Below are 23,675 nucleotides of genomic sequence, written 5' to 3'. Positions count from 1 at the left end.
CAGCTTATTCTGTTCATCAGATTTTTTATTCACTTGATTTTTTGTAGAATTTCAAATGAAATTCTTGAATGAGAAATACAGAATTCCATGCCTCCCCACCCTTCTTCTTTGGCACTAACTGCCAGAATACAGTGTTTCATTCTGCTCTGCCTATCCATGTTGTAAATTTTATAGGGGCACCTCCCACAGGTAGAACTTGTGTTGTCTGGTCTTGCTTGAGGATGGGCACAGACTCTGTCTCATTTTGGTGTCTTTCTGCCCACAGTTACACCTCACATTCTCCAATATTAACTTTATCAGGATAATCTGTCATCATCTGCCTTTCTATCTTAACCTTTTTCTCAAATGGACTTAGAGAAAGGTGTGATTGATTATTTCCTCAAATTCAAAGGCTACAATAGACATTTCATTTCTTGGTTAAAAAAGAAGTTAGAACAATTTGTCACTTCTCAAAGCATCTCACTGAGCTCAGTGGAAAAGAAAAAAAATTACACACATATGATTGTTATAGTATAAAATACACTGCATCTGGGAAATATAAATATTCTGACTTTGAGGAAACAGATTAACTATTTATAAATACACTTAAGTGAATAATTAGTAATGTGGGAATTACTTCAGCAGTGCTTGAGGTATCTTCAACTCTGACCTGTAGCTATGGGACTGTTTCAGCTTCCTCAAGCTGCCATGGCTATACTTAATCTGTTCCACCATGTCACAGAATGTTTATTTTTCCACATTTTCAGCCCATTACCATCTCCAATATAACATGGGCTCTTACAACTACTCCTGGTCTCATAATTGGTGAGTACTTCCTGACATCTCGGTGTTCAGGAAGCAGAGGAAAGACCTTCCCAGGAAGTAGGTTGAAGTTCACTCAGGGCCAGGTAATCAGTGTAGCCACACAGGGACAAATATATTTTGTATCTTCTTTGTACCACAGGAGAATGAACCAATATCCTAAGCATGCTGGCATTTCTATTTTGAAAAAAAGTTAACCTGGAGAGACGATTATAAGAAATATGCTAGGTGGCTTCAAGAGTTTTGAAGAAGTTTGTAGAGAGTCCTTGTTATAAGATCTTCCAAAAAAGCAAAAATAGGAATAAATGGGTGGAAAACATAATCTGAAAAAATAACTTTCTAACAATTACAGCTGTAATGCCATGAAATAAGCTACCTTCAATAACAGCGAGCTGCCTTGCACCATCTTATGGTGATGTTGTCCAAAGGATTTCTACTCAGACTGAAAAATAAGACCCTGTCCAGTTGAACTTTGAAAATCTATGATTATATGAAAACTTCTCCCATAAGAAAAACACAGAGATACTTAAATTCAATTTTTGAAGGAGAAAAATTTAATATATTTTATCTTATTTATACATTCCCCCTAAATTACAAAGTCAATTGCTGCAAATATATTCTGCTACAAAGCTTTCTGTAAGAAAAATCTCTATAAGAACATACATCTCATTAACATTTCCTGTAAATAAATTACTTCAAATAATAATTTTTGAAGGGATGTACAGAAGGGAAATAATGCAGAAACCAGATTGTAAATGTAATTGTTACATAGGAAACGTTTGACTGAAATGCTCAATTTTTATGTTGCCAAGCGTGTAGAATCCTGTTTGTACAGACTTTGGTTATTGAATAGGTTAGTTTGAAAATTTTTGTTTTCACAGACATATGGAGGAAACGTAAATCTTAATTATCCTAGTAAACGTGTGTGGGAAGCTTAAATTTTTAATAGACATGCAGGCTCAGGTTCAATTTCTACTGGGAGAACTTGAATTTGAGACTAAAGATAAACGTTAAGTAAAAAAATAAAATTAAGGAGTGACTTTAAGTTTATAAAAGAAAAGGTCAAAAGTAACAACTATAAATTTTTACCTTATGCTTTAGACATAATGTTTAGAAGTGATAGAGTAAAAAACAAAAAGATAAAATGGTTTCAAAGAATGAAGAACCTGTGGTTTTTATAGGTTAGCAATATGTAGATCTTACAAGTTATTCCACTTATATATATATTTTTTTATCTCAGTGGATGCAGAAAACAGAAACTGTATCTTTGTGGGAGAAAAGAAGTTGTAGGGGAAGGTTGATGCAGAAAAATCAGATGTTGCTACCAGCCAGTTAGAAGCTTATTTAGGGCAATGGAACCTTACTATGTACTCCCTGTCTTGAGAGTTCATTTTGTGAGAACTCCTCATATTACTTTAGGACCTCAAATGTATAAAATATATATTTTGACGTCAACTTGTGACCTCACACTATTATCATCTGTGTGGTGAGTATTTTGAGATCGCAGATCCCATAGAAAACTCCACGTAGGTTGTGCAGCCTTGGATTCAAAGATGAAAAGTCATGTTGTGTTTCAGACATGTCTATGTATTTCCCAAACCTGGATACTGAACCGTTTCTCCCATTTCCTCGCTGGCTTCAGTTGGAGACAGATGCAGCTCCGGTCTGCATTCTCAGCCTTACCCCGCCGTACTGCAGAGCACGTAAGGAATACGTGTGCTTACCAGTCTAATGCTATCAACACTCAGGGAATGCCGAAGCCTGAAAAAGTAATGATCTCTCTATTAGCTTGGTTTCCCATACATTTTGGCTATCTTAAAAAGATTGGTAATCTGTGAAAATTCTTCTCTGCGCTTTACACGACTACTGGGGTTAGGTTGGAAAATAACATGTACTCATGGTAGGAGTCACATACAATCTAGAAAGATGAAACAATGTCCCTTGAGAATCTGAATGGACTACTTTTGTCTTGTTATGCTGGTTCTGATTACGTATAGGTGAAAGTAAATATTGGAAAACACAAATAAGCAGTTTGAGGAAAAACAAGTTGTTGTTTTTTTTTTTTCCTTTTATAAAGGCCTTGATGGAAGACCTGCAATTATTTTGAAATTATTTGGAAAGTATCAACTGCTTTCTGTGTGTGTGTGTGTCTACCAAGGCCTTTAATTGAACAGTAAAAGCAGTATTTCAAATTAAATGGTGATCTGTGTTACAAATTAACTCTGCTTCATTTCCTATTTAACATTTTTTTTCATGTTTTACATTCTATGTATACCAAGATACACTGGGAGTGTTTTATCAAACTATAACTTGGAGTAGAAATATGGCTTTTATTTTATAGATAATCTCCTATCTGGAGGAAACCGATCCTCCAGCACAGCCTAACCTCTTGAGAAGTCACATGGTCAGTGATTTTCACTGTACTTTCTTTTTTTAGTAATTGCATTTTCACAAGTGTGCACATTATTTACATAAACAAGCTGCATAATGGAAACACACTAGTTGTACTACATTCGTCACCCTTTCCAATAGACTTAGTTCTCTTTTTCTTTCTCTCGCTCTGTGGTTCATATTCTTATCACATGCCTTACATTAGCCATTCTTCTGAGAGCCAAATCCTATTTCCCACTGTGCTGTGATGCACTAAATGCAGATTCAGTCTGCTCGTGACGCATTTTCTCTGAAGTGATCATATTTTCTGACACACGTGGAGTCTGGCTTTGGAGGAGTAGGTAGCATCTTTCCATACTTTACAAGACAGGCCCTTTGCACAGTCACACCGCTGGAAAATTTCCAGCCCGTGAGAACCTTTCTTGCGCTGTTTGGTACAGACTTCCCCCTGATGGAGCACTGGCTTGCAGATTTTGGTCCAGAAGTGACGAGCACAGCAAAACCCTTCCATGCAGTCTGATGATCGCAGGCAGGGGTCTCCTTCGTGCCCTGCAGGATGATAACCAAAATATGTCACCTCAACACTTCAGAACAGTTCTGCTTTGCAGTCAGAAGCACATAAAGTATTTTTACTTATGCTGCCTTCCATAATGTCTTGGATTAAGAGCAATTGGCTCTTCCTCTAATCTGACCAATCCGTTATTGTTTATTTTCATGCTTGCTGTCTGAATATCAAATTTAACAAATAGCTAGACTGTATTTTGTCTTCTCTTTATTTTTTCATACTCTACTTCTAGATAGTTCCATGCTCATTATTCTTTCTCTTTTTGCTAGTTGAGTGAAAATAAGAAAATAAAAAGAATTGCTTTCAAATTAATTAATGTTATACTTTTCTTGAGAGGTGTAAACAAACTCTGATTGAAGGAAAGGGCTGAAATTCTCAGGAACTCCTAAGATCATGTATCAGAGTCTAGCCAGGAAAACGGAAAATGATTCTTCAAACTACAAGGTATTTAATGCAGAGAACTGGTCACATGGGTAGAGGTAGGGCTAAGAAGTACCAGAGGATGCTAAAGCAACACAGCAGGAAGCCACTACCACATTCAGGCTGGAGAATCCAGAGGAGCAAAGGATGGCAGAACAGAGGGCCAGGATCACTAGCTGGGATGAGAACTCATCAGGCCCAACTGGTGGGACTAAAACCCCAAGGAGATACAGCTCTGCCAGAAGCACTACTGGAGGCAGGGAGAGCATGTTGGCTTTTTCTTTCCTCTTCCTCTCAGTGTCCCATCACAGCAAAACCCGTGTGGCCAGGAGCCACTGACAGGGAGCCTAGGAAATGCAGTCTAGAAAGAGTTGTGATACAGAGAAAGGGCAGAAAGCCCCAGGGTCAACCACAAAGTCATCATAAAAAATCATGTGGAGCCCTGACCAGTTTAGCTCAGTGGATAGAGCGTCGGCCTGTGGATTGAAGGGTCGGTCCCAGGTTCGATTCTGGTCAAGGGCATGTACCTTGGTTGGGGGCACATCCCCATAAGGGGTGTGCAGGAGGCAGCTGATCGATGTTTCTCTCTCATCGATGTTTCTAACTATCCCTCTTCCTTCCTCTCTGTAAAAAGTCAATAAAATATATTTTTTTAAAAAATCATGTGGAGCTTTGTCTGTTATAGCTCAGTTGGCTGGGCATCATCCTGTGCACCAAAAGGTTGCCAGTTTGATTCCTGGTCAAGGCACATGCCTGGGTTGCAGGTTCAATCCCTGGTACGGGGTGTGGAGGAAGAAACTGATCTATGTTTCACTCCCACACATTGATGCCTCTCTCTCTCTCTCTCTCTCTCTCTCTCTCTCTCTCTCTCTCTCTCAAAAAAGAAAAATCAAACACACACACACAAAACACGTGGAAGCACAAATCTGAGTATTTAATTCAGAAAAAAAATGATTAAGTCAGCAAAGAGCCTCCAAACATCACAGTTGGGTTGATGTGTAACCTGTATAAAGAAGGGGTCAGCAAACTTCTCTGTTACATACAGATTGGAAATAAAGTTGATTTTTTAGATCATATGTATCATAGCTCCTCAATTCTACTGCTGTCTTACAAAAACAGCCATTGATAATGCCTAAACGAATGAGCAAGTCTGTGACACAGTAAAAGATTATTTACAAAAACAGGCAGCAGGACAGATTTGGTTCCTAGGCCATAGTGTGAGAATCCTGGTCAAAAGGGTTTTCTGTCATCCCAAATGTAACCAGTCCCACTGTGTAATGTGAACACAACTCACTAGCCATCAGCATAAGGTTTCTTCCTTCTACCCATCATAAAATTACACATATAATTATATATAAATACTTAGCAAATTTGAAAGTACACAATGACATAGGCATCTTTGAGTAAAGAGAAATATTCATGTATTAACAATTGCATGTGAATTTGGTGGAGTAGTAATAGGAGATATGGGTAAAGGACTTAGGCCTTTAGGAGTGTAGACAAAGGATAATTGAAGAAGAATTGTCAATCTCTAGTCCTATCCACATGACCATTTGTATTCCAGGTCAGACTAATAGGTCAGTATCCAATATAATACTCTCTCTGCAGAACATGAGAATGTGGGGAAACAGTTTTTGTGTTCAAGCAAGTTGGGGAAATACAATATTTTAAGAAGTTAATCAGTTTTCCTCATTGCTGGACTTCTCAGAGCCTTCAATAGAGCAATCTATATATATAAAAGGCTAATATGCAAAGTGTCCCATCAGGAGTTCAACCAGGAGACCAGGAGTTCGATCACTCACTCTGACGTGCATTGACCACCAGGGGGCGGTGCAGAATGAAGGAAGGCCCTGGCCGGCAGCCAAAAGGCCCAGATAGGCCCTCATCTGTGGCCAGGTCTAGGAACCCTACTGTGCACGAATTTCGTGCGCCTGGCCTCTAGTGTTTATTATAAAGTTCCAAAAATGGTGAGATCTATTATTACAAAACTCTTGAACACAGGACACTTTTATTCACAGAATTTCTTGAAAGAGTAGTGTTCCACAGAATAGACTTGCAAAAAGCTTCCTTTAAAAATGGATGTGTTTCATACTTTCAAAATTTTACTACTGGTAATAAGGTTCATATTTTCAAATTTAATTATCAGGGATTCAACTTCTGAAATATTTTGGTACAATTAAGAAGATTTATGGCTATTCATAATCACACTAGAAACCAATTATTCTTGGTAAATTTATTTTATGAATAGTATGGTAGCTGGTTGTCTAGTGAAATAAAATTTCTGAATCTGCAAAGGTGAGAAAGACTCAAAAACATAGTGATTTAATCATTTGGAAGCAAACATTTTCCAATTTATTTTTCAGAATGCTTTATCCTTTGATATGTGACAAATGCTTGCATAGGCAATATCTTCTAAATCTCATGTAAAAAGACAGGGTTGTTAAGAAAATGACAGAGTTGATCAGACTACTGCAATTCTTGTAACACACATTTTCTAATAATTTAAGATCTCTAAGAAGCACTAAGCATCCTCAAAATTAAGAATTAATAAATCCAGTTAAAATCTTGCCTTTAAACTATCTTCTTTGTATGTTTCTAAAACCAATGGAATCAATTAACTATATTTTCTATACATTTTTATAAAACAATAAAAGTAAACATAGAACTACAGTTATCCCTACCTTTTATGTGTGACATCTTAGTGTGTGGTCTTCCTAGATTCTGCCACCCCAAGTCGTGGTTTGAGTAATGGCCATGGTTTCGATCTTTGTGCCGAGTGCCATCCAGAGCTGGGATGTGCGGGGTTAAGATGCTCTCAGTGACTGGGATGCAGATGCCTGGAGATAGTCAGGTAAGCAGTTAGTCTTATTCAATTCTATACAATGTGGTTCTTATCCATGTGTTCTCCTGATGTAAGGCATGAAGCCAACTATCATCTATCTATCTATCTATCTATCTATCTATCTATCTATCTATCTATCCATCCATCCTCCTACCTGTCATCTATCTCTTCATTTGTCCATTTGTTCATTTACCAACTTATTGAAACTGAATATTCAATAGTTTGGCCCTGAGTCCAAATTTGACTGGCATCTTGTCTCTTTCAAGACTAAGTGACCTTGGGCAAAAATAGGAATGAAAGTAGAAATTCATTGTAATTCTTTAAGCAATAAAACAAAATTAAAAAAAATAGAAATTCATTTTACTGAGTTATTGTGAATACTTGTACAGGCTCAGAATAGTGCTATAGTGAAGTATTAAATTAATATTACCTATTCATACTTTAAAAATGTCTGTCCAGACATGTATCTTTGGGACTCATGTCCCTTTGTCCAATCACCAGTACAATCCTAATCTACACTGTAAAGCTCTCTAGGGTATGAGGTCGTCTTCCCTTTACCTCCTGTCCAAGGCATTTCCAGTAGGACTATGCCCAGAGGTAAGGAACAAGTATAAGAATATGAGCCTGATTATGTTGTTTGTGTGACTGAGTGTATGTTTCTGATCACCTTCTGCAATTATTTAGTGTTTTTTACCACATGTTGTCTATGGTTTTTTATTTCATTATTGCTGAATTTGTGCCTATAAGTTAATTGAGATTGAGTGAAGCCATGCTTATGGAATGGCTGAGGAATAGACTCCTGTATCTCCTTTCATAGGAACCAATCACTTTATCACCATCTGAGTGTGCCACCAGGTAAGACCTTCAAAAGAGGAAATGAGTATAAGATTCAAGGTATGAAACGTATGAAATTGGGAGACGGACTCACAATTGCATTGGTAAATCATAGCAGATTATTTTCTTTAGTTCTTTTGGATGTCTGCTCATGTGCTTAGTGGAATAGAACTAGCTATTTATACACAACTCTTCAACAGGATAAATCCAACTCAGCATAGATTATTAAATACAGAAGGTGATCAAAACCTAGGGACACTAAGATTTTAGAGGTAATCCAGGTAATCTTATCTAAACTATGTTCCAATTCTTGCCTATTTGGAAAGACTCCTTACATGTCAGAAATCCAAGGAGAAGGTAGCCTAACATGAAAAGAAAAAGGCCCAGCAACACTGAACACTATCTTTACCATTATTGCAGCGGTTACCAGGACAACACATGCCATCTCTATGGCAGCGCTTCTTTTTCCTTCGACACACCATGCAGGCTGAAGATCCTTGGTGGGGACTGTGGCAGTATCTCCCAACTTCACATTCCTTATCACTGCTGCAAGGGTAGGCCTGTCAGGAAGTGGAAAAACACCAAAAGCAAAGTAGATTAGATCTTTTAACGCTTATGAAAAGTTGTTGCAAATTATGATGGAAAATAAGTCACAATAGTACCATTGTATTTGGTTCAGAGCATAGATCCTATGTAGAGACCCTTACTTAATTGAGAACCTTAGAAATATTGATTATTGATGGTGAAAAAAATAAAGTTGACCATTTATTTTCATTGACACAATTTTGGATTAAAATTTAGACTTTGCCCCCTGGCCAATGTGGTTCAATTGGTTGGGTATCATCTGGTACACCCAAGGGTTGACAGGCTCAATTCCCCCATCAGGGCATGTGCTTGGTTTGCAGGCTTGATAACCAGTGGGGGGCATGCAGGTGGCAGCCTGTCAATGTTTCCCTCTCACATTGATGTTTCTCTCCCTCTCTCTTCCTCTCTCTCTCTAAAAAATCTTTAAAAAATCACCAACACCAACAAGTTTGCATTGATTTGTAGAGCCATTAAGAGTGACTTTGGGAGCTTGGAAACAGTTATGATTCTTACATCGCCACTGATTTTAAGTGTGTAAGAAACAGTAAGCTTAGCCACTCCACTTTCATCTGCTAGACTAGGATGAATGGAGGGTTAAATAACAAATGGCTGTGCTAGAACCTAAAACACATCTGCCTCATTATGGAACACATATTTTAAGAGTGACAGCCATGCCCTAGCTGGTTTGGCTCAGTGGATAGAGCATCGAGCTGTGGACTGAAGGGTTCCATGTTCGATTTCGGTCAAAGGCACATGCCCAGGTTGTGGGCTCAGTCCCCAGTAGGAGATGTGCAGGAGGCAGCCAATCAGTGATTCTCTCTCATCATTGATGTTTCTATTTCTCTCTCCCTCTCCCTTCCTCTCTGAAATCAATAAAAATATATTTAAAAAAAGAGTGACAGCTCACACTCCCTGCCAGAGAGCAGCAAGGAGCAGAAGCACTTCCAGCGAGGTGATGAGCAGCAGTAGCAGTGTCCTGAGTGGTCAGAGAGATGCTAAGCTGCAATCACATCATTATGTTCTCAGGAAACAAACAAGCAGGCTCCTTATACACAATAGCCCTAAAGGCTACTGCACCTTTAATTTATACAGAAAGGACTTCTATTCCTACTTCACTACCAGGTTATGTGTTTACAAGACTAGTTAAGCAGTGTCATATTATCTCAAAAAACAAAAACATATTACACAGTTATATATTCCTTGCCTCTTGGAAGTTATTGGAACACTTAAAATGCCCCTTTTCAGAGACTGAGAGTTGATATGTCACACCACACATCAAACTTACTCATATTTTGAGACACGTTGACAATTAACAGCGAGACTTATTTATGTCTTTTTTAAATTTGGTAGTTCATCCCCCGCCCAATTTTCAGATTAATGTATTTGTTTTTAAAGCAAGCATAAATGACATGTATACAAAACAGATACCGTTATAATAATCTGATTATTATTTAACAGGAAAGGAGAAAACTAGATAATATAGGCATGCCATTTATACAGCTTTGCCAGGAAGTTGCAGTTAACATTCTCCTAGTCTGTCCCACAGATCGCTGGGGAAAGGAATGAAAACTAGGTGCATGCCCAGTAAGGTCTGGGGATGTGGGAAGATGCTTATTTGTCAGTTACACCTGGGAACAAGTCAATGGCCAGAATAGGCCTGGCCATTGCAAAATCTCAATACTTAACTCCTGCACAAAGGACACCGCCCCCTCTCTTGCTGCTCCCTCCTGACCCTTGGCTAGCAGGGCTCTCATGGACTAATGAATTTTAATTAGCCTGATGCTACATTGAACCCAGATCCAACATGGAATGGAAACCTTGGACACTGGCCCTATTTTTGCCTTTGCTGGAGCCCTAGCTACATATTTTCCAGGACTGGTTTAAGGACAATGGATCTTTGATACTCAAGAAATATAATTCCAACCTAGCCAGTTTGGCTCAGTGCATAGAGTGTCAGCTTGCGAACTGAAAGGTCCCAGGTTCGATTCTGGTCAAGGGCACATGCCCAGGTTGTGAGCTCAATCCCCAGTGTGTGGTGTGTAGGAGGCAGCCGATCAATGAATCTTTCTCATCATTGATGTTTCTATCTCTCTCTCTCTCCCTCACCCTTCCTCTCTGAAATCAATAAAAATATATTTAAAAAAACAACACAAGTGTATTTTTAAAAAGAAATATAATTCTATGCCAATGAAAACCATTTAGTCTTCCAGGAGAGTCTTAGAAAATTCATTTTCTAAAGATATGGTAAGAGCCACCCCACTCCCACTAGCAACAGGGGAATTCCACCCAGCGATTCCTCCGACAACAAAACTATGGGATACATTTTTTGTGATTCAAATAATGAGTGTGATCTGAGTGCTTTATGAAATGAGGTTTGATGGCCTAACTCTGTATACATTGTTTATTCCTTTCCCCATTCTCTGTCCTTCTCATTCTCTTTCATTCTCTCTGTTTCTACCATCGCCTTTTCTCCTCTGTACTACTCCTACTCATGTGTGTATACACTTTGTGTATACATGAAACCCCCACGTGTTTTTCATTTAGATTGGATCATCTTCAGTTAGAGGAAAGAAATACGAAGTTGCTGTGAGTCTGAAAACTTTACATGTGGTTCTATGAAAAAACAACGTACTTTTAGCTTCATTACAATGTACTGTTTACCCTCAAAAGAAAATAAAAAATAGAAAAGCCACTAACTTTAAATTGAGAATGCTTTTGAAGAACCGCACAGTGGCAATACCTGATGCTTATATTATTATAAATGAGCCAGATAAAGCTATAAAATGAATTTTCGTATTATTATCCCATTCTGAACTTCATTAGGCTTAAGGGAGATTCTTAATGAAGTTAAATTTGGAGTACTAGGCTATTTTTCAAGACTCCAAATCTGATGAAAACAAAACAAATGTCACTTCCTGACTTGCTACACTCTTTCCCTCAAGCATTTTACTCCCTTCATTTTTAGACCCATTCATTTTAATTGAAATACAATTCACATGGATCTGATTCATTTACATTTATTTCATCAAATTGTTTTGCAAGAAACATTTGATGTCTTACAAGTTTTTTTTCCCTTCCTCAAAAATAGGACATGTTCTTTCGACAGAAATAAACATGTGCTACCTAAAACAACACGTGCAATTTACAACTCAAATAAAAAATCTTGAAGAGAATCAGAATATAAAATAATACTTGGTTCCAGTCCTAAAAAAACAATCTACATGGTAAAAAAACCAGTTGTTTGCTGAAAGCAGTTATTTATTCAAAAATTGTGGAAAGCACATTATCATCTTCTCATGCTTAGTTGATAAGAAATGAAAATATTGAAATGAAAAACATTTGATACAGATGATATTACCCAAAGTCATATGCAAAGTATTCTTCATTTGCGTGGGGGCACAGTAAAATTCTCACAATTTTTCAGAAAAAACGCTCATGTTGTCTGAGGCAGTCTTTTACAAGGTAGGTAGTTTTATTATGTTTCAATATATCTTTTAATTGACTTAAACCAAAAACGACCCAGACAAAAATTATGCAGGATTTTTTAATGGAAGGTTGTTGTTAATGTGAACTTATAATTGGAATGAAATCCAGAGTGTAATATTGAGAGGAATTCTTTGACAATTAAAAAAAAATGAATAATTGAAATGCAAGTCTATGTTACACAACTTCTAATATACTTATGAAAATCTTGGTTCCAATAAATAGCTTTATTTATTAATAAAATCAAGAAAGGATGAGATAAATTCATTGAAGCAGGTTTTTGGAAAAGCAGGTGATATTTGGGGGCCTGCTTGGCTTCTGAAATCAGTGTCCCCCGCACAGATCCACTCAGCCATAGTTTCCCTTTCCCTTGCCATAGTCATTAGCAAGACAATGCAGAACATGAGAAAATACTACGGATCTGACACACTAATAGCAAAGCTTGTATTTTCAGCCCAATGAATTATCTGTTAGTAAAGAGTCTTAAACAAATAATTTTCAACTCCAGTATGAGGACTCTGCAGCCTGCTATTGAGCCCACACACTACCCCTTTAGAATGTCTGAAAATGGTATCATAGTCGGCAAGAGAGAGGGGGAGGGAAGGAAAGAGGGAGGGATGGTGAAAGAAGCACTTGGTAAAAGATTTGTGAAGGATCCCGAAGAAGTGATGGCTGTGGTGATTAACAGACCACTGAAGGGAATTATATACATTAATAAAAGTGGCATTCAGAAACTTTTTCATGAAAAATAATCTTTATTTTCCATTTACTTTGGCTCCAAAAATCTGTTCCTGGTCTGATTTGATGATGGGTTCATGACTAACAAAAAGTAAATTTGAGTGCCTGACTTTAAGTTTCCATTTAACGAAAATAATAATATGTTTCCCTGGTACTTGTGTTATAAATGAATAGAAAGACTGATTTATTTTACCTGCTGTGGAAAGTGTTCATAGTGAAGTTTTATGACTCTTTGGGATAGGCTAGTAAGCCAGGACAAGCAGAAAAGGGAAACTGAGACAGATAGTTAAATCCTATCTTCCCTAAACAAAGGATAATTAAGAGTAAAGGATTTGTACTTCTTCTCAACCAGAGGGTAAATAACTTAAGTCACCCTGCTCAGAGGTGTAGATAGCAGAAATCTAATTAGTGCCATTTGCCAACTGCCCAAGGACAGATGAAGTTCAGAAAATAAATATCACTTTGATACATCAGCATAAAGCTGATGAATATTTTATTGATCCTCCCCTAAGACCTCCCCTAGATGCCGAGCTTTTAAAACCTCTCAGAACCAAACCTAAGGTCCCAGGACACCTCTCCCTCCCAGGGACACAGGAACACACCAGCTTTTCTCCCCTCCTCCCTACTTCTTCACCCCACAGGTATGTGTCTCCTAAACATAAAGGACCCCAAGAGGCTTGCATCCAAGGGCAGCAATGGGCAGCAGCAGTGCATCCCAGAAAACCCCTCTGAACCTGTCCCCAAAACCCCTTTTCATGACTTCTTAGTGAGCCAAAAAAGACCAGCCCGGACTCATGTCCCCAGCCCTTCCTGTTTCACTGTCCCCAGCTTTAATAACCGTCCTCTAAAATTCACCTGTGCAAAGTCAAGAACCCACACACTACAGGCCAGCCCTGGACAGGTGCAGGGCCCCTTCCTGGTAACATTTTCATTTACTTGACTTTACGTGAACAGTCTGAGAAACAGTGACAGTCTGCGTCACTGTAAATCAAGTGATCGAATAAGGGAGGGACTTTAGTACACGTGTCCTATACTAAAATACTCCAACACTGAATCAGAAACCGGGCTGTGTGAGCATCCAAGAATCATCACCTTCATGCAGAATCATTCTTGATTTAGGCTTGGTCACAATTAGGAGATGAATTCATTTTAGACACCTAATAATAGCAGATGACGGTGGATCATAAATTAAGAATGTCTGAGAGCTGTCCACGATCAGGCCAAACACAAAGAAGATTTGCCCAATCCCCTTTCTAGAAAAAAAATGTGGTTTCCATAAATAGCAGTGCTAGTTATCATTACAACCATGACATGGACTAAAAAAAGAGAAAACACATTGGACACAACTGGAATAATGTCCATCATAAATGAGCATTTCTTTTTAGTACAAAGGATTGTTTTCAGTCATTTACTCTGTGCTAATTTGGAGTCATTATTTAACATTTTAGCAATGAAGTGCTCAGCAGCAGCAACCTGGGGATTGCAGGCCTCACTGTGAGGTGTCATGACTAAGCCTTCAGTAGTGATGGTTTAACGCACATGTAGAGAAGGTGTTGGAGTGGTGACCTGTGAGCTGAATGTAGAGATTAGAAAAGTAAACTTGGCCACTTCTCTTTCTAGAAGCTTCCAAATACCAACAGTATGTCCTGCTGCAGCTGTTGGAAAGACAGAATTCTGGCAGGAAACACTGATGAGATTGTAAACAGCATTTTCTAACTTCCTTTCTTTTTATTTTGTTTAATCCTCACCTTAGGATATGTTTTTATTGTTTTTTTTAGAGAGAGAGACAGTGAGAGACATAAATGTAATAGAGAAACAGCTCTTATTGCCTCCCTATGTACTCTGACTGGGGATTGAACCTGCAACCTAGGTATGTACCCTGACGGGGAATTGAACCCATTTATTTTGTGTATGGGATGATGCTCCAACTGCCAGGGCTCATTCCATTTCTTGACTTGACAACCGTTTATGTCCAGATAAACTCAATGTAATCAGAGTTATAAGCAAAAACCCTTCATACAAGTAATAATTCTATATAATAAAAGGCTAATATGCAAATTGTCCCCTCGACCAGGAGTTCGCCTGGGAGTTCAATGGGGAGTTCCACCAGGGGGTGAGGCTGGCCCACCAACCACCTGGGGCCTCTCCCCACTGCCCAACCTGATCGCCCCAATCAGGGAGGGCCCGCCAGATCCCACCTGTGCACAAATTTGTGCACCGGGATTCTAGTAATTACATAATATTCTAATGAACAAAAGAAACTGAAATGTTACTACATCTTATTTGAACTAACTGAGCCTTTTATTTTCAATTAATCTCAAAATTGCAGAGAGAAAAGTCCTATTAATTGTAGACTTAGATTTAGGTTTGAATTTTTTCTTATTTTTCTATTGCTTCCCATTCCTTGGAATACTCAAATGCAACAATGAAGTAATCAGATTGCTAAAAACAATAAAATAAGAAAAAGTGTTTCAGGTATCTCAGCATCACTGGCTGATGAATAAACATTTGGCCATAACTAAACCTTAGTTTAACTCCCAAGTTTTCAAAATAATGACATTGTTCCTGTTTAATCATGGGGGATAGGGTGGGGAAAGGAAGGGAGGAACATCACAAGTTGTTCATGTGGGATGACCACCCATCCGGATTTTTGCAAGACTGTCCTAGTTTTGTTGTTGCTTTAATCGGGACAATCCTTTATCCCCGCAAGCACTCTTTGTAACTACCTCGGAAGTTCTCTGAAGCCAGAAAAACATCATCAGCTGGGCAGGCAGAAAAAAGCCTGCAAGGGGTGGGGGAGTGGGAGGGTGTGGGGGGTGGGGACCAGCTGTGGGGATGAGAAACATTTGGGGTGAGTGTGAAGGTAGCAGCAAAGGGCTGGGGTCCCAAAAAAACAACAGAAGGTTGGCAATTATCATTTGGGAAACTAGATCAGACTGGCTTCCCCTAGGTCCTCAGAGAAAAGATTAATTTCCCTTCTCAGACATTTCTTAGGAGAGATCTGTATTTCAATGAACAAGCAAGGCATGCTCCTTTGGTCATTTCCAAGTCAAACCCAGTCATCCTTATTGCAACTGAGGGAGGTCCAGCGGCATAGAGCTCACCTGGCTCCTGTGCAGTTGAATCCTGCCTGCAAGCCACAGGCTGCGCAATCGGATCTTTTCCATCATCCACAATTACTCTAGAGGATAAGGGTGCACTCGATGCATCTTTGAGGATTTCTGAACGGAAAGCCAGAAGGATTGAGCTATATTAAATTCCAGGGGAAAAGTTCAGGTATTTCATGATGTTCTGGAGTTGTGCCATAGGTTCATTAAGGCACCTGCTTGGTATTCATTCAATATTCAATAATTACTTATTCAGTATTTATTTATTGAGCACCAACTATGAACCAGACACAACTGGCTCTGGGATGTACAAATATTTTGCCTGTGTTACTCCTAAAATAATTTTGAAAAACAAACATCTCAGCATAAGTTTATGTTTATTATTATTGAACATTGTATAAAATGAAGTTTGCAGTGATTTGACATGATTCCATTGATCAATGCATATTGATCCTAAAATACATCACAACATATTTATTGATAGATTTTAAAAATTAAACTGTCTTAAAAAACATTCAGTTAAGTTTTAAGATATACAAGTCATTACAACTAATTTGGGTGTTCTGTATACAGAATTTTCCAACTGGTGGGGCCAGGCTTCACTTTTTTAAAAATTATGCTTATTGATTTTTAGAGAGAGAGGAAGGGAGAGGGAGAGAGAAAAACATCGAGGTGAGAGCGTAACATCCATTGGCTGCCTCCTGCACATCCCATACCAGAGATCAAGCTCACCACCCAGGCATCTGATGAAGTCAGCAACCTTTCAGTGTGTGGGACAAGGCCCAACCAACTGAGCCACACCAGCCAGGGCCAAGCTTCACTTTTAAAAAATTAATGGTAAAACAAAGAAAGAAAGTGCCTTTGTGCAATTAGGATGCCCTGATCAACCACTAAGAGTATCTTTGTTGCCCTGACCAGTTTGGCTCAGTGGATAGAGCATCGGCCTGCAAACTGAAGGGTCCCAGGTTCGATTTGGGTCAAGGGGATGTACCTTGGTTGTGGGCACATCCCCAGTAGGGGGTGTGCAGGAGGCAGCTGATTGATGTTTCTCTCTCATCGATATTTCTAACTCTCTATTCCTCTCCCTTCCTCTCTGTAAAAAAAAATCAATAAAATACATTAAAAAAAAGAGTATCTTTGTTAAACTGATATTCCAAATTCTACTTAGTTTGTCATCCAAAAAAGGTTTTTATACCTCTGGCTAATGCAGTATATTAAGATTTGGAATGTGTGATTGTTTGGTATTTTCCCCCTCCCCTAAAATGGCAAAACTTATTGTAAACACAGGTGTATTCCCAGACAATTTTAAGAAAAAAGAACAATGGAAGTTGAATATCTGGAAATTAATTCCCTTAAGGTTGTTAGACCTTTGTTTTTGATATAAAAGTTCAGAATGGAGAGAATTTCTAATAATACTGCCTGGATTATAAATTAGGAATGATGGATTCCTGCCAGTGGTCCATTAACTTCCCCAATATATTCAGAAAACCTCACTTAAACAACAATTCCATGGAAAAAAAGGCAAGGTCCTCTCTAACTTCAGTTGTTCTACCCTGTTCTCTGTGTGTCATTAAGCAGAAAGGAGATTCCAGGGAATTCTCTACTTTGAACACATACCACCTTCTCAACTGTAACATGCACATTATGGCTATGGATCGCGAGGTAAATGGGAGGGTTAATCTGTCCCATATGGTCTCATTGCCTAGAAAAATCTAAACCAGGCAGTTTACATGGCTAACATTTTTGCCTGTTTTTGACCCATTGCCCCGTCATTTGGAATAGATAGGGCAACCAACAATTATATGCCATGCAACAATTATATGCCATGCTCAGAAAGCAGCATCTCAGAAGTGCCCTTTATACTCCATATACAATTATAAAGCCCTTTAGCATCCTGGGATTGGCTGAGTGTAATTGTTCTAACCCAAACAGAGGGAGAAACTGCACAATTTCAAGTTTCCTTCCAAATCCAGGATCGCGTGTCTGTAATATAATCCTTCCACTGTAGCCTTGCAGATTTCCCTGACCTCACGGCCTTCGGAAAGGTAATATGGAATGAAGAATTTCGGAGTTTTACTGCAATTTGAATTATGCCTCCAAAATGAATTCATTGTTACAATTTACTGAACTGAATCTCAGTTTCCTCCTTGATAAGATGGATATAATTCGTACCCTCAGCAATGTTTCCCTACTTATCTAATCATAAAAATCTCATGGGTTTTCTCTAAAAACTATTTGTTCATAGACCCCATAGAGACTCTAGTTTTGTAGAAGTGGATATGGTCTGGGTATCTGTAGTTTTAATAAATACTGTTCTGGTGACCATATGATCAGGAAATATAAGAAAACACCGCTTTATAGAATTGTTGCAAAGATTAAAGATGCCTCTTGGATGGATATATATATATATATATATATATATATATATATATATATATATATAGATAATGTCTCGTCTACATGGACTCAGTTCTAACTCCCAGACAGACATGAGTCTAAGGGAGGGATTGGTTCCGATATCAATGTGAGTCTAAGAGACAACAATGGACAACAACTATTTCCAGGCATGTTCATCTTCACTCTTAGTATTTACCCATGGTGCTTAGGGGTGGGCTTGAAACTTTCTAAAACTATATGAAAAAATAAAAGAACACATAACAAACATGTCAGTGCACTTTGGGAGAAACATAGTGTAGACCCAGAGCAGCCAACACACCCACTTTGGCTGGATTGTTTCCTACCCTCATGTGGTGAACACCTGTGTGTTATGAGCAATGCATAGTTTTGCAAGTTTGGGGTGATTTTTTGTTTGTTTTGTCTTTTATTGTATCCTGTGGCTCTTTACAAAACAAGCATTCTTCTTCATCATATCAAGTATGATAAGTAGATGATTATGTGTTTTTATTAATTTTTATTCTTTGTATACCATCAATTCTCCTTTGAAAATGAAAATCACACTTAAAATTCAAACACTGATGTCCAAGGAGATATGAAAACTTAATATACTTTAAAACTGCTGTCTAGAAAATACCTTTTTTATGATTATATAATAAGTCATTGTCAGTAAATACTTTACTTTGAGTTATTTTTCATTTATAAAATCATGGATTTAGAAATGAGGATATAAAGCAATGTGGTGTGTGTGTTTAAGTTATCTGAGGAACTATACTGAATAAATGTATAATGGAATTTACTCATGGCAAGGTAACAGGGTTATTTAGAACTGAGTAAAGAGGGAAATTTAGTTTTTGCTTAAACCCTACCCTTTCAAACATTTTATCATTTCCACTAGCTGCATGTGTTATTTAGTAAAGTCAATACCATTTTAAAAAGAACTAATATTATGAAATTCAAAGTGAAATTTCTTATTCTCTGCTAACTTATGCCTCTTGGTTTTCATATTAGGAAGACTTGAAAGAACTTGGTTTTCCTAGAGACAGGCTTCTTGCAAGAGTATCAAAACAGAAGTTTCTGGAGTAAAAGTGTTCTCTCTTATTTCACAAATGTCACATTTTTAGCAGAATCAGATTATCAGTGAAACACTCAAATTATATATGTGTGTATATATATATATATATATATATATATATATATATATATATCAGTGAAACACCCATATATAACAAAGAAACAGAATTTCTGGAGGATGAGGCCCAGAAATCAGGATTTTAAAATGATTCCCAGGTGATTCTAATGTGCAGCCAAGGTTGAGAACCACTGATTTAGATGGTTGGAGCAAGAGGATCACCTAATAGAGATAGCACAAAGATCAAATCAGCTAAGAAACCCTTTGATTAAAAAAGTAGGATGAAGCCCTGACCTTTGTGGCTCAGTGGTTGAGAGTAGACCCATGCACCAAGAGATCCGGGTTCGATTCCCAGTCAGTGCACATGCCTGGGTTTCAGGCTAGATCCCTAGTGGGGGTGTAGGAGCAGTTGATAGATGTTTATCTCTCATTAATGTTTCTATCTTTCTCTCCCTCTCCCTCTTCTTTTTCTAAAATCAATAAAAATATATTTTAAGAAAATAAAATAGGATGAAAAGGTGGTTCATAGTTCTAACACAGAACTCTGCCTAAGCAAATCATCTATTTTTGCCTCTGCCATTCAGAGGAGAATAAACAGTATGTCTGAGAAGAGTCTTGGACTGGGATCATTATCCTATATAATAAAAGCCTAATATGCAAGTTGTTCCCTCTGGCGGTCATTGGACTGGGAATTTGACAGGGGAGACTGGGAGTGCGGCCGCTCACTATGATGTGTGCTGACCACCAGAGGCTGCGCAGAACATGGCCAGCATCAGCGAAGCTCTGCGACCTCTGGCCGGCTACCTGGGGCAGGAGTGATGGGGACAGAAGTGCAGTGAGAATGTGGGGTGTCCACTGAGCTCACTCTCACTCCCCTGGGACGCCAGGGCTCATTCACTGGGGACGTCCCCACAATCAGTTGCAGGGTACCTACAAGGAGCCCGCCCCACACCCGCAAGGCCTCTTCTGGGTGAGCCACACCACAGCCGCCAGGACCACAGGGGCTGGTCAGGCTTCCCATGGGTTCTCACAGGAGCTGGTCTGTGAGGCCGGCCAGGAGAGAGCGTGCTGCCCACCTGCCTTCCCAGAGGGCCAAACTGTGCCCGGGCCCATGGCATTCGTCCGAGCTCACTGCATCTCTGCGTGGGGACTCAGGTGGGGAAGTGTGGGAGTCCATGGGAGCCTGGGGGCCCAGGTACTGCCCAGGGCCCAGAGGTCAGCTGGGGCCTGCCCTTCCACCCCAGATGCTCATGCTTTGACAGCAGGCCAGGCCTAGGGACTGCACCCATGCACAACTTTTGTGCACCAGGCCTCTAGTGATATTAAATACTTCTAGGAAATGGAGGGATGAAGATGCAAGTTATAAGTGTATCTCAGGATTTATCTCCTGCGCTTTAAATAAGCCAGTTTGTTTGTTATCGAGAGAAAGGAATGGACATTATTTCATGTAAATAGTTATTTTGCCATCTTTTTTTTTCCCATTTCCCAACTTGATTTCTTCTCTGGGTATTTCAAGCCAATATTTTTATAGCCTGTAACAGTTAAGGATCTGTACTTTGTGCCCATGTTTTATTTTCATGTATTTGGGATGTTCAGTTGATACAGCAGATAGATCCCACATAAAAGTTCCTGCAAGGAGCACTCTAAGCATGTTTACATCGTCATGTATGGGTTTCAAAGATCAGGACCAGCGATGTTTGAGAAAGTTTGAATCAGTCTCAGAGTTTCTGACATAATGACAGGGCTAAAGCACCCAGGTGGAACAGTCCTATGACTTCCTGACAGAGGAAATTACAATAGCCAAGGCCACTCGTTTCTTTCAGACACTCACAAGATGATTGCACTGAAAAGCCCCAGCTTGGAGAGTATTTTCATTTTTAGTGTCTAATAATAGCAATTATATGACCACATGTTGTTTATTAAGATAAAATACTTTTTCTAAAAATAATCAATATTTCAATGCACACATGGTCTTACTTCTCAGCCTCCTACCCCCAGGAACCAGCTTAAATTCTTATTGGTGGAAGAAGGGATGGAAGGAAGGGCAGCAAACACAAGGACAAAGAAAATATATGTCTAGTGAAAACATTGCATAGAGAAGGATGTCACTCATTGGCTTATTATCAACTTCTATCAAAAAAATTATTTAAATATTTTGCTAGAGGATTGGAGAGGGAGGAAATTCTGAGCCAAATGACAGATCCTTTGGTTTATGTGACCCTAGAGTTCAAAGCTCAGCCTCAGAACACATACTCAATGAGCTAGTAATCTCAGAGAAAACACATTGAAGATGCTGGTACCCACAGCACCCACATCCCAGTACATCTGCTTGAGTGGTGACCAGCACATTCTTAATGCTGCAAGAGTGGCTAGGTGACTTGTTCTTAGATGGAAAAATAGATGAAAGCATGTCTCTGGACTTAAGTCACTTCTCCTCCATCCCAATGGCCCTTTCAGCCTATGCAAAGAGTATGCCCCTCTGTATGCCTACTGCTTCTTTTGTTGGCTCCTGTTCATTTATAAAGATCTCCAGATGTACTGGCATTGGAGTCTTCTTAACACCTCTGTGTCTGCCCTGACATTCCAGCAGACTTTGAATGGGGGTTTAGAATGTGAGATGGGGGAGGGAGAGTAGGAAAGAGAAACAGTGCAGCTCAGATAGCAAAGATCCCTCAGGGACTGGGGTAGATACGTCCTGGCTCACACAACTATTTTGGTTAACAGGAAGTCTAGGCAAACAAATTGAACAAAATTCAAATTATTAGCCAAAGAGTTAATAGACTTTTTATAAAACTTTGCTAGGTCCATCTGTAATTCTATACATTTTTCAATTTTCCCCCCTCACATCTAGTAGTAGTGTGTTTCTAGAACTTTGTTTGCAATCCTATCTGAAGTCTGTCCTGTTTGTTTTGTTTGTTTCTTTCAATCAAAGAAGGCGGCTATGTTACAATAAAGATGACCAGAAAACTTTTCTGTTCTCAGCACTCATATGATTCCTATGGATCCCCAGCACTTGAATTATACACTCCTCATGAGTGTATATAATTGCACATGATGGAGTCAGCCACACCCTCTCACGACTATGCATTTTCCTCTGCCTAGAACACCTTTTCTCCACATAATTCATCATTTAAATAATTCCAATTCTTCATTCAGAGATTATATCAAGTAACTTCACTTTTGGGAAAACCTTCCAGGCTGGCTCCTCACTTCGAGCCTGATGTGAAGGTCCCTTTTAACCTGTACCCTGCTTATCCTGCATGCTCTTCGGTACCGTGATATAGATCACATTCTGTTGAGTTATTCTTCTGCCTTCTTATACTCTTTGATTACAGAAATCATCTTTCATCTCTGTATCCCCAGTGGTCAGATAAGTTAGAATAAGTTAAGGTAAGATGAAGCTGGAATAAGTTAGCATCCCATGTTTTGTCTAGTAATGCATTAGCGAATGAGATTTTGTTGAAAGAGTGTTTGGGAATTTACACCATTGAATTGTCAAAAAATGTTCACATAAGTACCCACTGGGAGATGGTAAAAAGAAAGAATTTGATGAGTTTATAGATATTTTGAAGTAGATTTTTAAAAATCAGCTAAGAACTACATAAATCATTCATATAGCTAAGGGAGTCATATCTGTTTTTAGAAAGGAGATTGGATGATGAGTAATTTTCTAGCCAGCAACTTGATTACAGCTGTTTCATGTTGACCGCAAATGCAGTTTCAAGTGCTATCATCAGTTACTTTACATCACATTCCTATAGCTTGTGGTATTTTTCACATATACATTATCTAAAGTAAAAAAGCAAACTCTTTGGCCCTGACTGGTATGGCTCAGTTGGTTGGGTGTTGTCTCCTGCACCAAAAGGTTGCTGGTTCAATTCAATTTCTGATCAGGGAACATGCCCAGGTTGTGAGCTCGATCCCCAGTAGGAGCCTACCAGGAGGCAGCCAATTGATGGCTCACATTGCTCTCTCTCTCCCTGTCCCTTCCTCTCTCTAAAATATATGTATTTAAAAGTAAGCTCTTTGATTTCTAACTTATATATCTATCAGTGGTCTCTACCACAGCAATAATGCTGTGCTTGTCACCATTTACAGCAGTGACTCTGTATTGCACCTCTTTCCTAATTGTCCCCAGAAAATTGTTTTAGAATCTTGGTGGGTGGCTATAACACTGTGTACTTCTGAGAGTCAGATGAAGCTGATGATACTCCATCCAAAATTCTTCTTTATAACTTTTCTTCACCTTTATATATATTTACATTTTTTTCTCATTCATGGATCATATCTGATAGTGTTCATAGTTAACCTCCACCACCATGAGGTATTTTTTGTAAAGAAGCAAGAAGGTGAGCAACTCATGGTGGCTTTCTTTAGCATCTT

General features: G+C 38.8%; 1 protein-coding gene across 1 annotated transcript in view; it reads right to left on the bottom strand.

Annotated features, from left to right (window-relative positions):
• Nucleotides 1-1,332: 1,332 nt before the first annotated feature.
• The window catches only part of DKK2 (dickkopf WNT signaling pathway inhibitor 2), a 98,925-nt gene continuing 76,582 nt past the window's right edge, over nt 1,333-23,675 (bottom strand). Inside the window, exons 2-4 of the mRNA XM_006096590.3 lie at nt 8,263-8,413; nt 6,859-7,014; nt 1,333-3,741 (exon numbers count right to left, since the gene is read on the bottom strand). Of these exons, the coding sequence (XP_006096652.1) occupies nt 3,491-3,741; nt 6,859-7,014; nt 8,263-8,413 (558 nt within the window). The 3' untranslated portion in view covers nt 1,333-3,490. The remainder of the gene's footprint in view (nt 3,742-6,858; nt 7,015-8,262; nt 8,414-23,675) is intronic.

This window comes from Myotis lucifugus, unplaced genomic scaffold, assembly GCF_000147115.1.
Source record: "Myotis lucifugus unplaced genomic scaffold, Myoluc2.0 scaffold_182, whole genome shotgun sequence".
In the NCBI taxonomy this organism is placed as follows: domain Eukaryota; kingdom Metazoa; phylum Chordata; class Mammalia; order Chiroptera; family Vespertilionidae; genus Myotis; species Myotis lucifugus.
This window is presented reverse-complemented; position numbering and strand designations above follow the sequence as displayed.